The sequence below is a fragment of the Chionomys nivalis genome, chromosome 13 (genome assembly GCF_950005125.1).
Source record: "Chionomys nivalis chromosome 13, mChiNiv1.1, whole genome shotgun sequence".
NCBI classification, from domain to species: Eukaryota; Metazoa; Chordata; class Mammalia; order Rodentia; family Cricetidae; genus Chionomys; species Chionomys nivalis.
The window spans coordinates 15,573,893-15,595,183 of NC_080098.1; the positions used below are offsets into that span (position 1 = coordinate 15,573,893).

General features: G+C 37.1%; 1 protein-coding gene across 1 annotated transcript in view; it reads right to left on the bottom strand.

Annotated features, from left to right (window-relative positions):
- Malrd1 (MAM and LDL receptor class A domain containing 1) overlaps positions 1 to 21,291 on the bottom strand; it is a 642,532-nt gene that overhangs the window by 474,449 nt on the left and 146,792 nt on the right. Inside the window, exons 14-17 of the mRNA XM_057787647.1 lie at positions 13,052 to 13,204; positions 12,567 to 12,672; positions 11,749 to 12,116; positions 3,908 to 4,320 (exon numbers count right to left, since the gene is read on the bottom strand). Coding sequence (XP_057643630.1) covers positions 3,908 to 4,320; positions 11,749 to 12,116; positions 12,567 to 12,672; positions 13,052 to 13,204 — 1,040 coding nt within the window. The remainder of the gene's footprint in view (positions 1 to 3,907; positions 4,321 to 11,748; positions 12,117 to 12,566; positions 12,673 to 13,051; positions 13,205 to 21,291) is intronic.

Sequence of the window (21,291 nt, forward strand, 5' to 3'; positions counted from 1 at the left end):
TACATACTATGGTATGGGTACTTTTGTACTACAGCTCATGTGTGGAGATAGAGGAGAGCCTTGGATTTTTGTCCTCCATCTTGCTTGGGGAAAGGACACTTGCTCACCATAACATTAGCCTATTTAGCTGTCCCATAAACCTATGAGGATTCCCCTATCCCTGCCTATCACTTTGGTATAATAGAATTATAGAATTGGGAATATTGGCATGTACTACAGTGTCTTGCTTTTACGTAGTTTCTGGAGATTTGAACTCAGCAAGCATCCCCCAGCTCTTTCAAAGTTATCAGAATTGCTAAATCACCTTCTTATAAAAGTCAACCATTGTTTCCATAGTCAAAGAAATTTAAAAGTAATAATAATTATTTTCATATGAGGTGATAAAATCAAGCTAATGTACAAAGAATAGTCCTAACATTCTACTTACTAAATATGACTTCATTGTCCAGTCCAATCATTCAGTAAGTAGTTACTATACAGTTGAGTTGCAGATACTGTACTGGGTGCTAGAGTAATAAAACTGCAGTGTAAGTCATGTCTCTAGTAAAAGACTTCCATCTGTAATATATAAAAACTCAAAATAACCCAATTTTCAAACTTTTATGCAAGATTGTAAAATACATCCTAAACAAATATTCACTACCCAACGAATCTCATGAAAATGTGTTCAACATTGTGCCACAGCATACCAGTTAAAACTACAATTAGATGCTGCCACTGGCTTTAAAAGAGCAAAATTTAAAAGACAATATAAGAGACATTGGCCATGGGACATCCATATACTGCTCACAGGAATAAAAATTAGTGAACTTTAAAATCAGTAAGAGTGTCTTAAATGATAAGAGTACATTTCTCAAAGGCGGATAAATAACATTACTGGTTTTTCACCTACGGAAATGAGTCAATGTTTATATAAATACATGTACACATCTGCTCAAATAAGATTTATTTACAATAGCCCATACTTCAATCAACAAGTTAATGCATAAATTGTGGTTTATCCAAATTAGTTATTGATACATGTTAATGCTTAAATAAATCTTGAGATGATTATTCTGAATGAGTCAGGTGATTAAACATTTCATGCACTCTGATTTCCTTTATATAAAAATTTAAGTTTCACAGAAAGTAGTGGCTCTTACTAGATGCTAAGTGAGGGCAGAAAGATGTTTCATGTGAGGGCAGGAGGCAATTCTGAAACCATGGGTATGTGTTCATTATCATGACTGTGGTATTGACTGAAGCGTCATACATATATGGTCTATTATGTGGCAATTACTCATAATAAAATTCAAATGGAAATTTCAAAAAATTATCTGTAATGATTTGTAAAGTCTTTACTGACCATGCTACACATGACATTTCTGTTTATTACAGCTGAACAGGCAAAACAAGAACTCTCATACCTACTATCCAATCCTATCTTATGCATTTCATTTTAAGTGAGGGATCCAGAAATGTCTATGAAATTTACTGTTAAGTGCATACTTCCTGAGAACCTGTTATCTCACTGGGAACCAAGTTAGGCAATTTCCCTTTTGATATTACGGTTAATGAAAGCATTGATTCTTCCACTGTTTCTCAGAATAGAAACTGGGACTAGCTGTTACATAATGGAGATACTTTCTTGATTAAATTGAACTCCACTTAAGCTACCTTGACCTATCAATAAAACATGGAAAATATGTACTTTCATCATTTATTAATGTACTTTTATCATTTCTTAGTTGTATTTCATTAAAAATAAAAGTTCAAAAGAACTCCCCATGTATAAGTTCCTTTATTAGACAACAGACTGGTTATGATCAGGGAGAATACTTTCTATGTGACTGCAATTGGTTTCAGTTCCCAACTTTCATGTTTAGATTCATAAGGAAGGGTGCTATAGTAAATCCCATGTTCACCTGACTGTGAAGTTGCCTTCCTATAAAGTTGTTTTCTCGTGGAATCAAGTTATTGGGTAGCCTTCACAAGAAGAGTTAATGTCCTCAATAACTGTTTGGTCTAAATTATAAACTACCTAGCTAGATATTAAGTATTATTTAATATCAATAACTGTATTGTACCATGTCTTTGTGACAGAAGAGGAAGATATCACCCTACCCACGGTAGATTAGATTTCATGCTTTCTACTTATATGTCTCTGGACAAATTACTAATCCCCGTGTGCTCTTTACCAACTGAGTCACAGTTAATGTGCATCTTGATTGTTAGCTTCTCTGGGGCTATGTTTGTGTCTGTAAAATAGTTAACATGATTCAGGCATTTAAATGGAGAAAATGCTTCCAATGTTGGTAGCTGAACGAGATTTAGCACATGAAAGAATAAACACAGAACTTTGAGTCATAGAGAGATATGATGTTCTTTACAATACTTTATGTATGGATCTTTTTGACAAGCAGGAGGAAGAATAAATACTAGAGCTCCTGTATGTTACAGGCTTCAGGATGTACAGAGGAGGAATGGCAGCCATTCACAAACCTATCTGGTCTAAATCCTGTTTCTGCTACTTACAAGCTTTTCTTTCTAAAGAGCAAATGACAACTTCTTAGAAATGTTCTCCCTTATATCTAAAGAACTGGCAAATAGGGGCCTCTGATTTAACTTCAGGGAGTTGATAAGAAAAGAAAGCATAAAACATATCAAAGTCTTCTACAAATTTGTAAAAAGACACATATGCATTTGAATGAGCTAGAAGACATGTCAAATTTAGAATTAAAAAAGTATTCCACCCGGGAATAAGGTATTGTGGAGTCAAACTTGAGTTCTTCCTGAGAGAAGATATGTGTTCTTTAATAAAGCGTGCCTTCTTTCCAGTACACTTTCAGATTATAGTTCCGTAGGCTCCTTCATGCTGACTTCCATAGTGGCTAGGTGAAATGACTTTTTAACCCGTGTAAGAACTCCCTTTTCCCACATCCTCATATTTGTTATTTGGTTTCTTTGTGGATATTCCATCCTAGCTGTACCACTCCCAGACCAAGAGAACATAGAAAACAAATGACTAACACAGAACTGTCAACCAAAAGACTCAGAGTCAATATGCCATAGAGGCTCTTGCACATCCATGTTTTCTATATACAGTTCACAATAGCCAAGTCATGGCATCAGTTTAGGTGTCAGTTAATTAACAGAATGAACAAAACCATGGATATTGTAATACAATTTTTTTCAGTCATACCAATAAATAAATACATAAATAAAATGGGTCATTCATAGGAAAACTGATGCAACTAGAGATTATATTAACAAAAATAAGGCAGATTGAAGAAATTAAATATTACATGCTTCCCATGTTTGTGAATTCCAGAATATATATATATATATATATATATATATATATATATATATATATATAATTAAATATGAGGGAAGAAAAACAACAGGGCACAATTGGTGAATACGGTCAAAGTACTTGACCTACTTAAAATAAATTGTCTTTATGAAGCCCAGAACCATGTGCAATGCATATGTTCCAGTTAAACAATAATAAAAATTAGAAAATAAAAATATATACTCTGGATTTTAGCTGCTCACTTATAAAAATTTAAAATGTCAAATGATGTATTCAATAGGCATATGAGTTTGTAGTCTGCAGAATTCACAGATTAGGGCATTCTTCTGATGTTTTAATTTCAATAGAACAGGCACTTAATATTGGAGGGACCTGCAGCTCTTTCCAGTGTCAAGCGCTTATCTGAAAAGATGCTAAACGTTCATTATTGAGGTACCCGTGGAACTCAGCAACTCAAAGAGCCTTAGCGCACCCTTCAGTAAATGATGAATGTGTTTCAAAGTATCTCTGCTCCAATTCCACCAGCTTTTAATTCAAGATTACAGCGATATTTCACATTGCTTAGACAGTAGAAAGCATCTCAAATATATATTATGAAACCCATTATCCTACCTGAAAGGGTTGCCTGCTGGAAATTGGGAGGTGTTTCCTTATCCATCTGTCGCCTTGATCCCCAAATATCCGCCACAGCAGCTGTCCCCTGGAATTGTTCCAGATTCTCTGGTAGACTGCCAGCTGGTAAATTTGCTTTCCAAACATGTGGTAATACAGGCGGAAGGTGCAGTTACTTGTTTCCGTGGCATTAAGGATCGGACTGAGTAAAATAGCTTCGTCTTGAAAACCCTGTGGCCCCGATGTTTCTATATAGAGGTAGTGTCCCGTGGCTGTGCCCAGAGTGTTATCCTTCATTGGGCCTGTGTTCAGTGTTGAAGTTGGACCCTGGTTCCTAGTCCAGTCGAAGTCATCTTCCACACTTTGTTCCCAGTTACAAATTCCATTTTCAAAGTCACACTGTAATTCAGGTGCTAAACATGGCATTAAACAATATCAAATTAGTGTAGGGGGAAAGATGTGATTAAGAACACACCCTGATAATTGAATCATGCAAAAGAAAGCTGTAGTTGTTTTTAAATGTGACGCAAAACACAGTTATGAAAAGAGTAATTCCTAGGCATTGAATAATATTTCATGGACTAAAGATGAAATGTTTAGACAAGAATCTTCTTAAATATCTTTAATGTTAATTTATCTTCATTTTTTGTAACATAACCCTGGGCTTGTGATATAGCTTAGAGGTAAAGCATTGTCTAGCAAGCATAAGAACCTAAGTTTAATTTCCAGTGCAACTCTTACCATAACCTCAGGCAAATGGTCATGGTTGTTTCGTTGTAATACCTTTTTGACTGGGTACATTTTCAAATTTAGCTGAATGTGCCAACCAGGGCACATTAAAGAAAAATAAACAAAACCACTAAAGCTTATAAGTTACATATGAATTATTGATTTAATTGGTCCAAATAGTTTTAAAACCATGCTTTGGGATTCTTATACTGGCTTTGGTGTGTGCACTTGTGTTTAGTTTATACGCTTGTGTGTGCTTTTTGTTTGTATGCTCACATGCTTCATAGGGGTACATGTGTTTGTTTGGAGGCCAGAGATGGATGCTATTTCAGACATCCAGCTATTCTCTTCTATAAACCTCCACCTAATTATTATGGTGTGCTGGGGGCAGTTAACGTTCACACCTTGTGCATGAGGGTACTTATTCCTCATGTGTATGTGGAAGGAAGAAGAGGGCATCCATGTCTTTCTCTGTTATTTTTGGCCTTGATCTTTTCAGGTGGAGTTTTTCTGGTTGAACATGGAACCTGTGGGCTTATTATTGTAGTCTAGGCTAGCAGCCAATAAGCCACAGTGATTCTCCTGTCTTGGCTCTTTCCATGCTGAGGTTATGGGTTTGCAGGGAATCATGCCAGCATCAGGATTAAGTAGGTGCTGGGATCCATACTCCTGTTTTCATGCCTCCACATCAAGCACTCAACTTCTGAGCCATCTCTTCTGCTCCTTCCAGCATTCACTGATGAGCTATACTGATTGACTATGGTGTTCCATCTCTGCTCTTACATCTTTGATCTCACTGCCATGCTCACTGCAAGATTTTCAGTTTAGGGTCTGGGATTTGAACTCAGGACCTCGGGAGAGCACTTTCCCCTCTGAGCCATCAGCTCAGTCCTTACATCAGGACTTTTTAATAAGCTCCCCAAGTGATTCTAATAGAGCTGGGAGTTGTCATTATCTAACAATTTTAAATATTTAAGGATTACTTGGTTATCATGGTAAAAAAAAAGGTAAAAAGGTAAAAAGTCTCAAATACATCCCAGTCTATCAGACAAAACCCACATATTTCCAGGTATTCAAGAGGATTCTGATGAGGGGCTCCCAAAATCTCACTCCATGAGTGTTTTCATTTCTTCTCATCACAGCTCCAAATGTCTCTCTCCACACAGCTGTGCTCAAAGCATACCACCACAGTACAGTTTCTTTCTTTATGTAAAATCTCTTCGACCATTCCCATATTCCCATTTACTCTAAATTGTTATATTTTAGCCCTAATTATAATGGCTTATAGTTTTTACTCATCTGTCTTTCCCCTTATCATATACTGTCTTTTCTACATGTGCTAATTACTCATGCCTTCTTCCATGTCTCATTTTGTCTCCTGTTGCACTGTGTACAATATTGACTCTTCACTGTGTCTCATCAATAGTATTTTTCTTTTTTCTCTGATATTTTCACATTATTCTGCTTTATTGATGGTACATACTAATTATACAAAATAATGTGTCTCCTTATGACATTTTCATATAAGCATATAACATAGTTTGATCTTATCCACTGTCTTCTGTTACCCTTCCTTGACATCCTGTGGTACTTTGAATGGGAATTGTCCTCATAGGGTCATACATTTGAATGTTTGATTCCTCAGTTGGTGGAACTGTTTGATGAGAATTAGAAGGTGTGGCCTGTTGGAGGAAATGTGTTGTTAAAGCAGGTTTTGAGATCTCAAAAGCTCACTCATTCTAAGTGAGCTCTTTTGGCATCCTGCTTGTAGATAATGATGTCAACTCTTATCTATTATTTCAGTGTGATGACTTTCTGCTTGCTCTCCTACCATTATGGTAATAATCTCTCATGCTCTTACATGTAAGTCATTGATAAATTTTTTCTTCTATACGACTCTTTGGTCATGGTGACTTATCACAACAATAGAAAAGTAATTAAGACAGAAGATGACACCAGGGAATAGGCTATTGCTGTGACAGATCTAACCATGCTGGTTTTTTTTTTTTTTTTTTTTTTTTTTTAGGAATGTGGAAGATTTGGGAACTTTGGACTAGGAAAGTGGCTAAACACTGTACGCATAGATTAATGGTATACCCCAGTAAGAGACAATATGGTGACCCATCTCAAGAGGTGTCATAGGGGAAACTATTAACAACTGTGCTAGAGATTATTCTTGTGACATTTGTAAACAATGGGTCTGGTTTTTGACCATGTTTTAAGAATCTGCTTGAGGCTAAATTTGAAGAATTTGAGACTAATTTTGTTGGCTGAGATTTCAAGACAGCCTATATTAACTCTGCCCAGTGGTTATTAATAATCATGCTTATGCAGATCTATGGTAAAAAGGAGCAAGCAAGGCGAAAAGAAATTCATTTTGAGGAGAAAAGGAGCCCCAGGAAATACAATGTTAGAGCCAAGGCTTGTGCTGAAAGAGATAATGAGGCCAGATATCTAAGGGGAAAAAGGGAGTGATCCTCTCAGGACAAGCCCACATAGCTAACCTTCCAACTCATAAAAAGGAGGTTTATGCAACAAAGGAAATCTTATGCAAATATAATTCAGGGAGGGGTCAGGTTGAATCCCAAGCAGGCAGCCCAGTTTTGCAGCATTGGCCATGTGGTTCTGGCTGTATAGTTATAAAAGATACAGAAATAAAGGTATTGTGGTGTTGTGTTCCTCCACATTAAGAAGAGCTACTGAGATCAGGAATGGGGCAGGGGAGTCACTGAACATAGGCCTAAAGAGTGAAGATTTAAAAGTAAAGCTGTCATTGGGTTCAAGACCCCATGATGTAAGAGGTGCCAGAGGCAGAAAATGTCTGCTCAGAAGAGCTGCAGATAAGGAGTGGAACTAGTCCAAAAGAAAAAAGTGTGTTGTAGTCAGCAAAGGTGGAATTGCAAAGTCATTTGAACCCTTTGACATCAGACATAGAACAACATTACTTTGAGTTTGTCTTGCTTTGACGCATCCCTGCTTTTAGAATGGCAATGTGTATTCTGAGTCACTGTACGTGAGATTTATGTAATTTGCTTTTTGATTTTAAAGGGAGTTAGTTACAATTAAAAGAGTGCCTTGAGTCTCAGAAGAGACTTTGGACTTTTAAATTGCATGGGGTCTGTGAAAAACTATGAGGATTTTTGAAGTTGGATTAAATTCATTGTATATTATGATGTGACCACAAGCCTAAGGGGGTCACGAAGTGCATTGTGGTGGTTTGAATGAGAATGAGAATATAGGCTCATATATTTGAATTCTTAGTTCATATTTGATAAAACTCTTTGGAAAGGATTAGGATGTATGTCCTTGTTGAAGGAGATGTATCACTGGAGGGGTAAAAGGCTAAGAGGTTTCAAAAGACTCATGCTATCCCCAGTGAGCCTGTTCATCCTCCTTCTCGAAGATAAGCACACAATCTCTCAGATACACTCTGATGTCATCACTACCGATCTGCTCCCATGATCTCTACCACAATGGTCATGAACTCTGATCTGAAACTGTAAGCTGAAATAAACTTTTTCTTATAAAAGTATCCCTGGTCATGGTATCTTACCACTGAAAAAGCTTTCCCCTCTCTCTGATTTTCTTCCTCTTTTCTAATAGTCCCCATTACATGCCATTCATTCATTATTAATATTTATGTGTATGTGTGGGCCTCAGCATACATATATGAATCACATTCATGTAGTAGCCTAGGCAGATTAGAAAAGGTATGGAGTCCTCTGTAACTGGCGTTACAAACAGCTGCGAGTTGTCATGTGGTGCAGGGATCTGAACCCAAGTCCTACGTAAGGGCGGTAGATGCTCTTAATTGCTGTGCCATCTCTCTAAACGATATCTATTTCCCATTTGTTTTCACACATGACCAAAAGGATGGCATACTTGTCATTCTAAGTCAAGCTTATCTCACTCAATAGTTTCATAGTTCTTCCTGTATGTGACATGATTTTGTTCCTTTTTGTGTTTGAACAACCATTGGCCATGCACAGTATTTAATTTTCCACTCATTTCTTTGGAGAACATTAAGGCTGATTCTCTAAGTCGGCTCTCATGAATAAACATAGCCAGAGATATAACAATGCCCATTATCTACTATCTTGGACTCCATCAGGTGTATGCACAGTAGTAGTATAACTGAATCATGTGGTAGCTCTATTTTGGGGTATGTTGACAAATCTGCATACTGGTTTCCTTAGTAACTGTGCTAACTGATATTCTCATTACATTACACAAAAGGAGCTTGGGCTTTTAAGCTTCTGACATCATTCAGTCAAACTTATAAAGAATTGACTAGGACCTCATCAATCAAATACTCTATTTTTAGGATAGCATTTGGAGCATGTTCATTTTTCAAGACACAAAGATCTTGTTGATGCCAGATACTTGGTTTGAGAAAATAATGGGATAAAAATATACATTTGGGAGAACTGGACTGAGGAGACGTGATTTAGAGTTTACAAGTAGTTTCACATTTTAGCTCCATTTATGTGTTAATATTTAAAATATAAATGTCAACTGTCTTTAACTATTCATCTGAGTGGCGGCTCTTGGTGCCAAAGGTGAGCAAGCACCCTAAACAATAAGTAGAAGTGCAGGTAAATCAAAGCAACTGGGCAGGAACAAGTCATCTGAACGGACAGCCCCGAAGAGAAGCTCGGACCTAATGAAGGGAGTCAGTGAACAGATGCCAGCAGGAAGACAGGCTTTCATCTGATGACTCCTCAATTGTGACTCATCAAGTCAGCTGTGATATGAACGGGGACATTCCAGGTGCTCCCCAGGTGTCAGTCTGTGGCTGTGAAGCAGAAAGGGGATGACAAATTGCTGAGTTTCTGTCAGAAAACTGACACTAGAGCCAACAAGTTTTTACACTGACTGTTGGCATACTGACTCCACATTCAATCTTCATGCCAAAAGAAACCATGGGGAGCTCCACCCTTCAGTGGAGGACCACATCTCCAAGCACCCTGCAAGAAACACAGTTTGAATGTTGGGATATGTAATGGAGATGATATTTAATAAGGCACTGTTTCAGCAGATTCCACTGTGATCTCTCTGCATCACTGAGTAGGCAAGAATTACATTGATACTATGATTACATTTTTATACTATGATACACCATGCTTAGTTCTACTAATATCAGAATGCTTAAGGAAAAATTTAGAAAATTCTTAAAAGCTAAAACAGACTTTGCAAATTTGCAAAAGACTAAATTAGATTTAAAACAAGTTATATATCATATGATTAGCACTGTCAAAATTCAATGTTAACTCTATCCATTCAAATAAGAGTCGTGTAAGCTTCATGTGCTAGATGGTAATTTGAACTTTGATGTAATTTATTAGCATGTATATCAAAGATCATATGCACATACAGCTTTCCATTGTGGCTTATATGGAAATTACTATCTGAATGTTTAATATGGGGCATTGAGCATTCGGTGGTTTCACTTTGGTTTCTAATGAGTTTGCTAATTTATGAAACACTAAGGTTAAAATTTGTAAACTATGTTGAGACAAGATCAGAGTCAAAGAATTATGGAAACATTTTTGTTTCAGACATTTGTAAACAAAATAAGACTGTTAATGGACAACTCATTTTCTGATGCAAGCACTTGATCTGTGGGAGCCAGGTTCAGCAAACTGCGAATCAGACATAAGATACCACAAAATTTTTCCTGAGCCTTGGCACTTCACTATCTATTCCTGATAAAAAAACAAACAAAGAACCCCACACAGGTACTTCCTCTTCCTCTAAACTTCCTCCCTGACTCAGCTCTCAACTCAGCAGTTCTCCAAGGGGCAGCTACAATCCTCCCTAACAAATCTCCTCTATTCTCGAACCCACTAGGTACAGCATGCCCACACTGACATTTACATATGTCAAATTTTAGTTCTTTCACCACCCTAAATATCTTTGAAATAAAGCATGCTTCTTTAGTGTGGATCACAATGATCTTTGACCTTGGGCCTCTGGTGTGGGAAATCCTTCTGTATACATCTTGCTTTTATTGGTTAATGAATAAAGCTGCTTTCAGCCAATGGCATAACAGAATATAGCCAAGCTGAAAGATATAGATAGATAGATAGATAGATAGATAGATAGATAGATAGATAGATAGATAGATATAGAGATAGAGATATTTGAGAGGGGGGGAGGAGTCAGGGAGATGCCATGTAGCTGCCAGAAGAGAAAGATGCTAGAACCCTGCCAGTAGGCACAAGCCTTGTGGCAAAATATAAAATAATAGAAATGGGTTAATTTAAGATGTAAGAACTAGCTAGAAATACACTTAAGCTACTGGTCAAACAGTATACAATTAATATAGTTTCAGTGTGATTATTCTGAGTCTGGTCGGGCAGGAGATGAACGAGTAGCCTCTCCTAACAATAAAGCTCTCTCTGATTTATATTCTCTTAATGCACTCCCTGTTTCACCTGTCTTTTACTTAATGGCTTTTGGACATAAGCTTTACTTGCCATGCTTCACATCTTAGCTAAATCATCACCTGCAGAAAGTCCAACTTTACTATTCTATAAAGTTACACTGTATCTTTCTTCACAGTTTCTTCACAGTTTCAGTTAGAATTGCCATTATACATTTCATTAATACATACTTGAACATCTATCTCTTCAGTTAGACTGTGAAGCACATGGAGGCAGGAATTCCATACTCATTTTTATCAATATATCCCTAGGATCTAGTTAGTAATCCTACTGAAGAATGGCAAGGGCTGCCAAGATAGTTCAGCCAGGAAAGCCACTGTGCCTGACAACTTGGGTTTGATCTCAGCACCCGCATGGTGGAAGGAGAGAATTGTTGCATGGAAGTTGTGTTCCAACCTTCATTCATATGCTATGTCATGCATAATCATTCACATACACAAAATAGAAACATAAAAATAAACTAATAAAATCTTTTATAATAAAGGAAAAGTTAGCATGTTTTATTAATTGACTATACAGTGCTCATCAACTTTTCAATTATATTTGAGTCATTGCCTAGTTGCCTAAAAAGTAGTGAACTAATTAAGACCAATTATTCCAAACTACATGAGAGGAAAAGCAGTATCGTTTCCCCTGGGGAAAAATAATCAGCCCCAAATAACTTACCACAGTCAATCTCATCTGTGCGATCTCCACAGTCATCGACCAGATCACAGAGCTGATGTCTCCCCACGCAAGCCTTTGTCTGTCCACACCAGAAGTGATCTGGCTCATCACAGCTCTCGACAGGAGGAGGAAGAGCACAACCTTCAAAACGAATGTCATCGATAGCAGAAACTCCACTATAAACTGACAGACTGACTTTCTTTAGTGACAGGTAGAAGGGCTCAGTGAGGCGTCCGAGCTGGACAGTTGCCTCTGACCACTGGTTTCCTTGGTTATATAGCACTCTCCAAAGGGCTGTGGCATTCTTGGAGTTCTCTAGATGTAGTCGCAACTCAGCTGCTCCCACTGACAATCCATAGTTATAAAACCTGAAAGAAAATCAACATAAGAATTGAAAATGTTATAGGAGAGACTAGACAGTTGAACTTTGTACACCTTTGAACCTCCACTGACATCAATTACTAATTAATTCTGATAATGGACACATTTCTTTCCTACCATAACTGTAGCTGCCCATTTACAAGAATTTATTTGTTGAGATTCACACTCTAGGGCTCTTACAACCCTGAAACCTCTTGCAAAAACACAGGGAGATTCCTAATTAAATTCAAATCCAATGGTAGAAGGGAAGCCCTCCTTTAATCTTGAAAAATAAAATAACCAATGCTGATAATATATTCTGAAATCAAATTATTTTAATTTAATGCAGTAGTCACCATAAAGTGTAACCAGGGGTAAAGCTTGAATAGCTAGAAAGTGCAGAGATAGGCCCGCAGTCATCATTCCTCTAGGACAGTTTACCATCATATAATAGTTACCAAAACGACAGTGTGCACCCGGGCCCTGTCTGGCTGAACGTTGGGCTCTGAAGTTTGGCAGTTTGAAACAAGTTGCTGCTGTTCTTCAAAATGAACATGAAATGCCCTGTAGAGATATGAAACCAAAGCATTAAGTTTACCTACTGGATTGGGCGAAGCAATGAAAGTTCTTCTGTCTCTTAATGCTATGCCAAGTAAGTTTCATGTCCAATTAAAATTAAAATTATACAACAATAAAAAGTCAACATGGATAGCAAAATTTGCCTTTGTACATCCATCCACAATTAAATTATGGCACTAGCCAATTAATAATTTCAGCTTATACGGGCACAAATGTATTCATTCCAGTCACATCACCCATAAAGAAATCACTTCTTACAGACGGCACACTGGGTTGTCAGTGTCATCCCACATGCTCTGGTCTTAAGCCCCTAAGATACAACCAGCAGTCTATAGAAGAGTTCAAAGCATCTCTAGAATTTTACCTTGAGCTGTGCCATGAGTGTGATCTCCAGGTGGGGCTTGCTGCTCAAAATCAGCAGAGAGACCGCTTTGGGAGCTCCACATCCAGTCAAAATCGTCACCGCCACTGGCTTCAAACCACCCGCAGCTGTTTGCTTCAAAGTCACAATCAGCAACTGAAGAAGACAAATGAGACTTTCTTAGACAGCGTCCACCCAGTTCCCTGCTTTGGGAAGGTAGCTGTCAAGTGGTTATGTCCTCAGCATGCTCCTTTAGGTACAAAGAGTCACAGAAAAAAAAAAAAAAAAACAACTTTCCTGGTCTTTTCCTGGTCTGAAAAGAGGGCATGCTTTGCACATTAGAAACAGAGAAGTAAGATTTTCAGAAATTCGATTTTCCCAAGCATTCTTTTTGAGACACAGCATTACTCAGCCACATTGCTTGACTAACTGCTAGCATTTGTAACTTTACTCCAATAATGTGTCATTTCCTGTCCTTCAGCACCAATGGGGCATTTGTTTCTACAGAGCATTTTATATTAAACGTTTACAACAGCCAGTGATCAGACATTGACACTGTAGAAGCCCCAGATCTACTTCCTTTACCTCTTTCCTGACTTTACAGGGGTTGGTCTTTTAAACATAGCTGTGTTTGTCACCTGATTTATATAGAATAAAGAATATTTTTCTAGGAAATATGGTCAGATACATTTAACAAAGCCTTCTAGAAAAGAAGAAGGGAAGAGGTTAGAGAAGAAAGAGAAGCTATGAGCCACAAGAGTGCAGTCCCAGGGCCAACAGTTCCTACGGACCTGCACAAGAGACTCTGGGCTGCACACTCTGTGCAATTCCACAACTGCCCTATGCTACAGGCAATGAAGAGAGTGGTTCTTTCTGAGTATGTAATTTCACCAAGGCCACATTATGGTCAAGTTGTAGAGTGGGATTAGATATTACATGAAATATATTTTACATGACAGTTGAAAAAAGAAAAAAAGAAAAATCATGCTTATTACATTGGGAAAAGATAGTGAAAAGTACAGTCAGAATTGGTAAAGTAAAATGTGCAGCAAGTAAAAAGAATTCCCTTTTGTGATCCTTCACCACCTCAAAGATTTGAAAAGTTCCCAAACATGTAGATGGCATGTTAATCCCTGGGAAGAAGCAAAGGCTTTGATTCTTGTTTCAGACAAACTTCAGAAAAGGATCTAAGAATTCTCGCTACAGAAATGCAGAAGGGAACACATTGTGATGTTCCTATATAATGTGTACCTCATACAGCTACCTGGAGAGAAAACCCGACTTTCTGATAACAAGGAACATGAAGCTGCAGACATGGTGAGTGCTCCCATGACAGCAGGGCTGAAAGCACACTGAGATGACTCGTGAAAAGGAATTGCCTTTCCAGGAACGTTAGCAGGGTTATTCTCAATAGTCAAGAGTTGGAAATCAGGCAGAGAAAGCAAACACTTCATGCCTTTGGCTCTTGTGCGGAATCTAAAACAGTTGATGTCACAGAAGTTGAGAGTAGAAGATGGCTACCAGAAATGGGAGAGAAGGAAGGGGTGGGTGAAGGTTTGCTTTTGTTTAATGGGATGGGGCAATAAGCCTTGATGAGCTATTGCATAGTGTGTTGTTCAAGCAGCATGCTACTGTGCTCCACATTACAAACAAGATTAAAGAGGGTTTTGAATACGTTTACCATAAGATATGAATATATTAAGGAGAGAGACAAGATTTCTATTATTTTAATACCATTCTCTGTATCTCTGTATATATGTATTTTAACACTGAATGGTACCATATAAATATACAATTTTTATGTATCAATGAAAAATTATTTTAAAAGAAAGCAATTTTATGGCTGAAAGATACTTAAGGAAATATTCAACATCCTTAATCATCAGAGAAATGCAAATCAAAACAACTCTGTGATTCCATCATACACCTGTAAGAATGGCCAAGATCAAAAACACTGATGACAACTTACGCTGGAGAGGATGTGGGGAAAAAGGAACACTCCTGCATTGCTGGTGGGAAAGCAAGCTGGTACAGACCTTTTGGATGTCAGTGTGGTGATTTCTAAAAAAAATTAGGAAACAACCTTCCTCAAGACCCAGTAATACCACTTTTGAGCATATTTCCAAAGGATGCTCAATCGTGCCACAAGGACATGTGCTCAATTATCTTTATAGTAGCTTTGTTTGTCATAGCCAGAACCTGGAAACAACCTAAATGTCTCTTGATTGAAGAATTGATAAGAAAAATGTGGCTCATTTACAATATGGAGTACTACACAGCAGAAAATATAACGACAGCTTGAATTTTGCAAGAAAATGGATGGAGCTAGAAAACATTATTTTGAGTGAGGTAACCCAGACACAGAAAGACAATTATCACATGGTTTAAACCTATGAGTGGTTTTTAAACATAAAGCAAAGAAAGCCAGCCTACAAACCACAGTCCCAGAGAACTTAGAAAACAATGCTGACACTAAGAGAGACTTACATAGATCTAATCTACATGGGAAGTGGAAAGTAGAAAAAGACAAGATCTCCTGAGTATACTGGGAGCATGGGGACCTTGGGGGAGGATTGAAGGGAGGAGGAGAGAGGCAGGGAGGGGAGCAGAGAAAAATGTTGAGCTCAATAAATATCAATAAAAAATGTATAAAAAGAAAGCAATTTAAATAGAAAAATGCTGTTAAAACTCAAATGTGATTTTCTACTTTTCCTTGTTCCCAGGTTCTTATGCACATTTAAAAAGCTTAATTACTTATAAAAATAATAATGAAATTAGTCTCCAAGCTAACTATTAATTGCAGATATACTTTACGGGAATAGTCATGGACAATTATGCATGCCGTAACAATTTCTGACTGAGAAACTCAATACGCTGGGTACATATGAATAATTGAGGTTCAAAGAATTGTCACTATGTCTGGAGCATTATTAACTTCCTCAGTTATATCCACTGAAAGCAATGCATGCAAAACAATGCCACAGCCACCCCTTGCTTAGAGCACATGTGCAGGAGACTGCTCTAGGGCCGGTTCCATTTTTAACAGAAAGCCGGTGGACACAGAATTCCTGGAACTTATGCTTATCTTTTCTATGACTATGGGTTGAGAAGCTAATGCTTCTACAGTGACTTTTAATTATTGTTAGAAAAATTACCTAAGTGTCCTTTATTAATTATGTTAATTATAATTACACTTGTTGCCTCTGGGGAGAGGTGATAGGAGATACTTGGTGCACTGACAAATAGGTTCAACACTGTCAGGTTTGTAGCAGTTTGCTGAGTAAGAAATCAAACTGGTATGGAACTTAAGAGCACTTTTGACTAAATATCCAGTCTTGGACCCTGTCTTATTTTGGATTTACTATCTAGAACTTCTTTGGTGGTTTCAATGATCCCATTTGGGTTTAATGAAAGGAATAAGCACAAAATAAAAAAAAAACTAATAATTTGGGCATCACACAAAGCTTAAGATAAAAACCTTCATATGAAATATGCCCAAATGTATAATGAGGTTTAAACACAAATTCTTTCATCTTAGCTTTATAGGCAGATGCCCATGTTGAGTTTAAAAGATATTAGGCAGAGCTTGTGAAGAATGGTTTTTAAAAGTTAGAATCTAGACTGGAGAGATAGATCAGAGGTTAAGAGCACTTGCTCCTCTTCCCGGGGACACTGGGCTGATTTCTAGCATGCACGTGGTGGCTCACAACTGTCCATTAATCCAATTTCAGGGGATCTAACGCTATATTCTGGCATCCCTAGTACCAGGCAAACATATAATGCACAAACATTACTGCAGGAAAGGCATCCATATATGTAAAAAATGAAACAAAATAAATTTAAAATAAAAGTTAGAATCTAATACTCATTCAAAGATCAGCACTGTAGATCACAGGTATCAAAGCCAACAGACATTAATTCTTTGTTGAAAAGATCTTGAAACACCTGCTGTCTTATTTAATCTCCAAGAAATACCACAGAACTATTACTGTGCTTTAAAAATGTTTTATGACATTTAATTGTGTGAGTGATAAGATGGCACTCACATCTTATCTGCATGCAACAATCAGAAGACAACTTGCAAGAGTCCATTCTTCTTTTTTTGGCAAAAGATGTCAATGAATACAGAGACCTACAACTGGACATTATGTGGAGAATAAGAGTCTTTGAAGTGTTTAAGCCTACATGGGACATTTATACCACATATCTGTCTCGTAACGCTCCAGGTTCTTCAGGGAAGAGGGAATAGAAAAATTGTAAGAGCCAGAAATGGCAGGTACTTATAAGGAAACTGTCTTCTGGACACCACATGGCAGATGCTCATGTGAACTCACAGTGGTTGTGACAGCACGCACAAGGCCTGTGCACACTCTAGTCAAACAAAATCCTAGCATGGAGTAAGGAAGGTGGACACCACTAGCTGAAGGACTATTTGGGATTTGACAGCTTCTGTGACAGGGAGAATCAGTTTTGTTTAATAGTGTGACTCCTTGTATATTGCACCACTGCAGAGCAAGCCCCACACCTCACACACACTGTCACACTCACACACTGTCTCAAACACATGCCCTGTCACACATGCACTATCTCACACACTCACTGTAACACACTGTCTCACACACTCATTGTAACACAGACTATCTCACACACATGCACTACCTCACACGCACTGTCTCACACACACACAGTCTCTCACACACACTCTCACACAAATGCATTGTCTCACACACACATACTGTCTCACACACAGTGTTACACACACAGTCACACACACACACACTTTGTCATATACACACATGTACACACACAGTAATATACATATGTACACAAGCACACATAGTCACATGCTAGACCTCTAGCTTTTTTGAGCTTCCTGGAAGTTGCATGAAGGATAAAGTTGAGTATCCAGTGTGGTGGATTATGTTCATTGAGGTCAGGCTTTGATTATTTTAATTTTGAGTGCATTAGTGTTGTATCCCCTATTTTGAGTATATTCTCTACTTTTGTAATTATTTGATTTCAGCTTTTTATCATGCCTTTAAGTGATTATATGCTTGAAGTTAAGATAAAGTTGAAATAATTGAGGCTCTGAACTTCATCAATAGTTAATATTCATTAACTATTTAAATACAATATAAAACAGGGAGAAACGTTTTGGAAATGAACTATGTAATAAAAAAGAAGTCTGTGTAAATGAATAAAAGGAATTAACCAATCTAAAGTCAATGCATAAACAACCAAACAGCATTTGATTTTCAAGATTATTGTATTTTTAAACAATAATGATTCATTATATTATCATACATATATTTTAAATTCCATAAATTTATGTTTATCAGTGAAAATAAATTTAAAACACAAATTCTCCTATTAAAAACGTATAACTATAATATGGTTTTAGAAGAATCCTGTGACGCATCTAACACAGATTCTGTTAATAGAATGTTAATAGAATATTCTTCATGTATCTCTCATGCTTTGGCATCCACATATGATGGGATCCAATCATTGACTACCCTTTGTCCCAAACTGTACTTTTGGGAGAATTAAATATCAAACAGTATCACTCTGCATAGGGCAAGTGACTATTCTACACAATAAGGGCAAAGGTTTCATAAAGCTCACTAATAATCAGGTTGGTTTGCAGTCCAATTGTAAATGATGTTGGCCACAGAAACATGGGATTCCCAATTGCTATGCAAACCTACTTCAAATGCACATCCTCTTGCAGTTCTGTGTTCCCTACTTAAAGAGGAAAGGAAGACCAGCTCAGACATAAAGGCTACATTGAGTATCATATTCATAAATGAAAAGGTCATCTGTGTCAGCTAACAATTCCCCTCTTCCACCAGTATCCAAAAGAATTATAGCAACACCAAGTTGTTAGTTAACAGAGAGGGAAAAATTCCAGAACCGTCATAGTTCTTGACATATTAACCATATGATATATATATATATATATTATCAATTAGGAATCTAGAACTTATAAACAAGTAGGTAATTATGGCAAAATAACAAGTACTATGTGTTCATTTATTCCTTTAATCATTCATTATCCACTCATTTAAAAAAAAACCTGATAGAGAACATGTTACATATCTGTAAAAATGTAAAGAGTAAGACCACAACTGTAAATATAAAGGGGAAAAATAATAATGGGCTGGAGAGATGGCTCAGTGGTTAAGAGCACTTTTTGCTCTTCAAGAGGACCTAGCTCTATTCCAAGGACCACATGGTGGCTCACAGCTATCTATAATTCTGGTTCTAGGGAATAAGACACTCTATCTGGCCTGTGTTGGCACTAAGTATGTACATGTACACAGACATTCATTAAAGGAGAATACCCATAAAGTTAAAAGACAAAAAAGAAACAGGAAAAAATTACCTGTTACACTGAGGGACTGGGGAAGGTAACATTAGCAGAGATAAAAAATAATTGGTGATAAATAGATGAATAATGACAGATAAATAGATAGATGGATGGATGATACTAGATGGATAGTGATAGGCAGATGAGAGATCATCACCACAACAATGAAGTGTCTAATACGTGTATCTAGGAGAGAAGTTCTGCAGTTGTGAAGAACACAGTAAAGAATGCTTTTAGAGAAAAATGGGATGGGAGGAAAGCATCTGGAGTAGTTAGTGAGGAAGCAAGCCTACAGCTGTGCACAGAACACTCACACAAGGGAAACAGCAAGAGCCCCGAGAGCAGAGGTAAAACCTAGAGAAAATAAATGCCTCTATTTTATAAATAGTAAAGGAATAGGAAGAGAGGAGGAAAGCAAGGAAGGAAAAAATTATAAAGGATGAAATTAGATATCTATAATTTTCAATGAGATGAGAAACAAGTGAGATGCTTTAAGTGTGTGAGCAACAAAATCTATATAAAACAATATATTTTTATTTTATATGCTAAATATATATGAAATAAATATTTATGAACACATATTTCATATATGGTTATATATGTTTAGCCCATAAATGAATATATATACAAATTATAAATGAATAATAAAACCTATAAAATAAGGATATTGTAAAAATCTAGACAAGGAGGGAATACATGCTTGGTACTGTAAACCTAGCCAAAAGCTTATGTCTAGGTTTGTGACAGGCTCTTGGGGGTATTCTATTATTGATGTTTTGCTAAATGAACATGTAGTCACTCTGCATTCTAAGTATTTATATTTCTATATGGACTAGAGCAGTTCTAGCCTTGGTCAGAGATTGCTTTTACAGCCAACAGTAGTTAAGGCAGATACTCATGGACAGGCAAGGTTCTAGAATAAGGGACTCGAGTACTTGGTGATGAATGAGTATCTATGTCAACCTCCTTCAGGGCCCAGGGAGCGTTATGGGAGAGGAAGTGAAACCGTTGTAAGAGCTAGATGACAGAGAGGGTAGTGTAATGAAGTGCTGTCTCAGGATATGACATGGTGTTGCAATAATGAATTCACAGGAGCTGTGGCTATCTACATACATTCACACAGACAAATGAACACATACACACAGGCACACATATGTAGACAGACACACAGACACATACATACAGGCACACACACGTAGACAGACAGATACACACACACACTGGCTTGAAAGTAGGACGAAACTATTTAAGAAGGGAGTCAGCAGGAGGAGAATAAAAAAAACAAAAGGGGGTAGAGTAATAGGGAGACCAATATAACTGCAATACATTGCAAACAAGTATAAGATTATCCAAAAATAAATAAAAATTGATACATTTTTTAGGCTGATGTTGCACACTAAAGTTGTAACAAGAGATTATTAAAATACGAAAATGGAATTTAATACAACAGAAAGTCTCCCAAAAGGAAACGCAGGGATTTGGCAGACTTTAGAGGTTCAATGTCAGTTTCTGATACCAAAACATGATTAGGGCAAGGGAACACATTCTCTCTCTCTCTCTCTCTCTCTCTCTCTCTCTCTCTCTCTCTCTCTCTCTCTCTCTCTCTCACCACACACACACACACACACACACACACACAAACACAGAGATGTAAAGTTCTTATACAACTTACTTTCAAGTTCAATTTAACAACACCTAAAATGATAAAAAAAAGAGCATATGCTATAATCAAATTTGTTTTAGTCTAGGGATATAAGGATATAAGTACAATTAAACACAAGTAAATCAACTCCATATATATATATATATATAAAACAATAATTATATAACCATCTTCTAATAGGCAGGGAACAGACTTGGCTAAAGTTAGAAT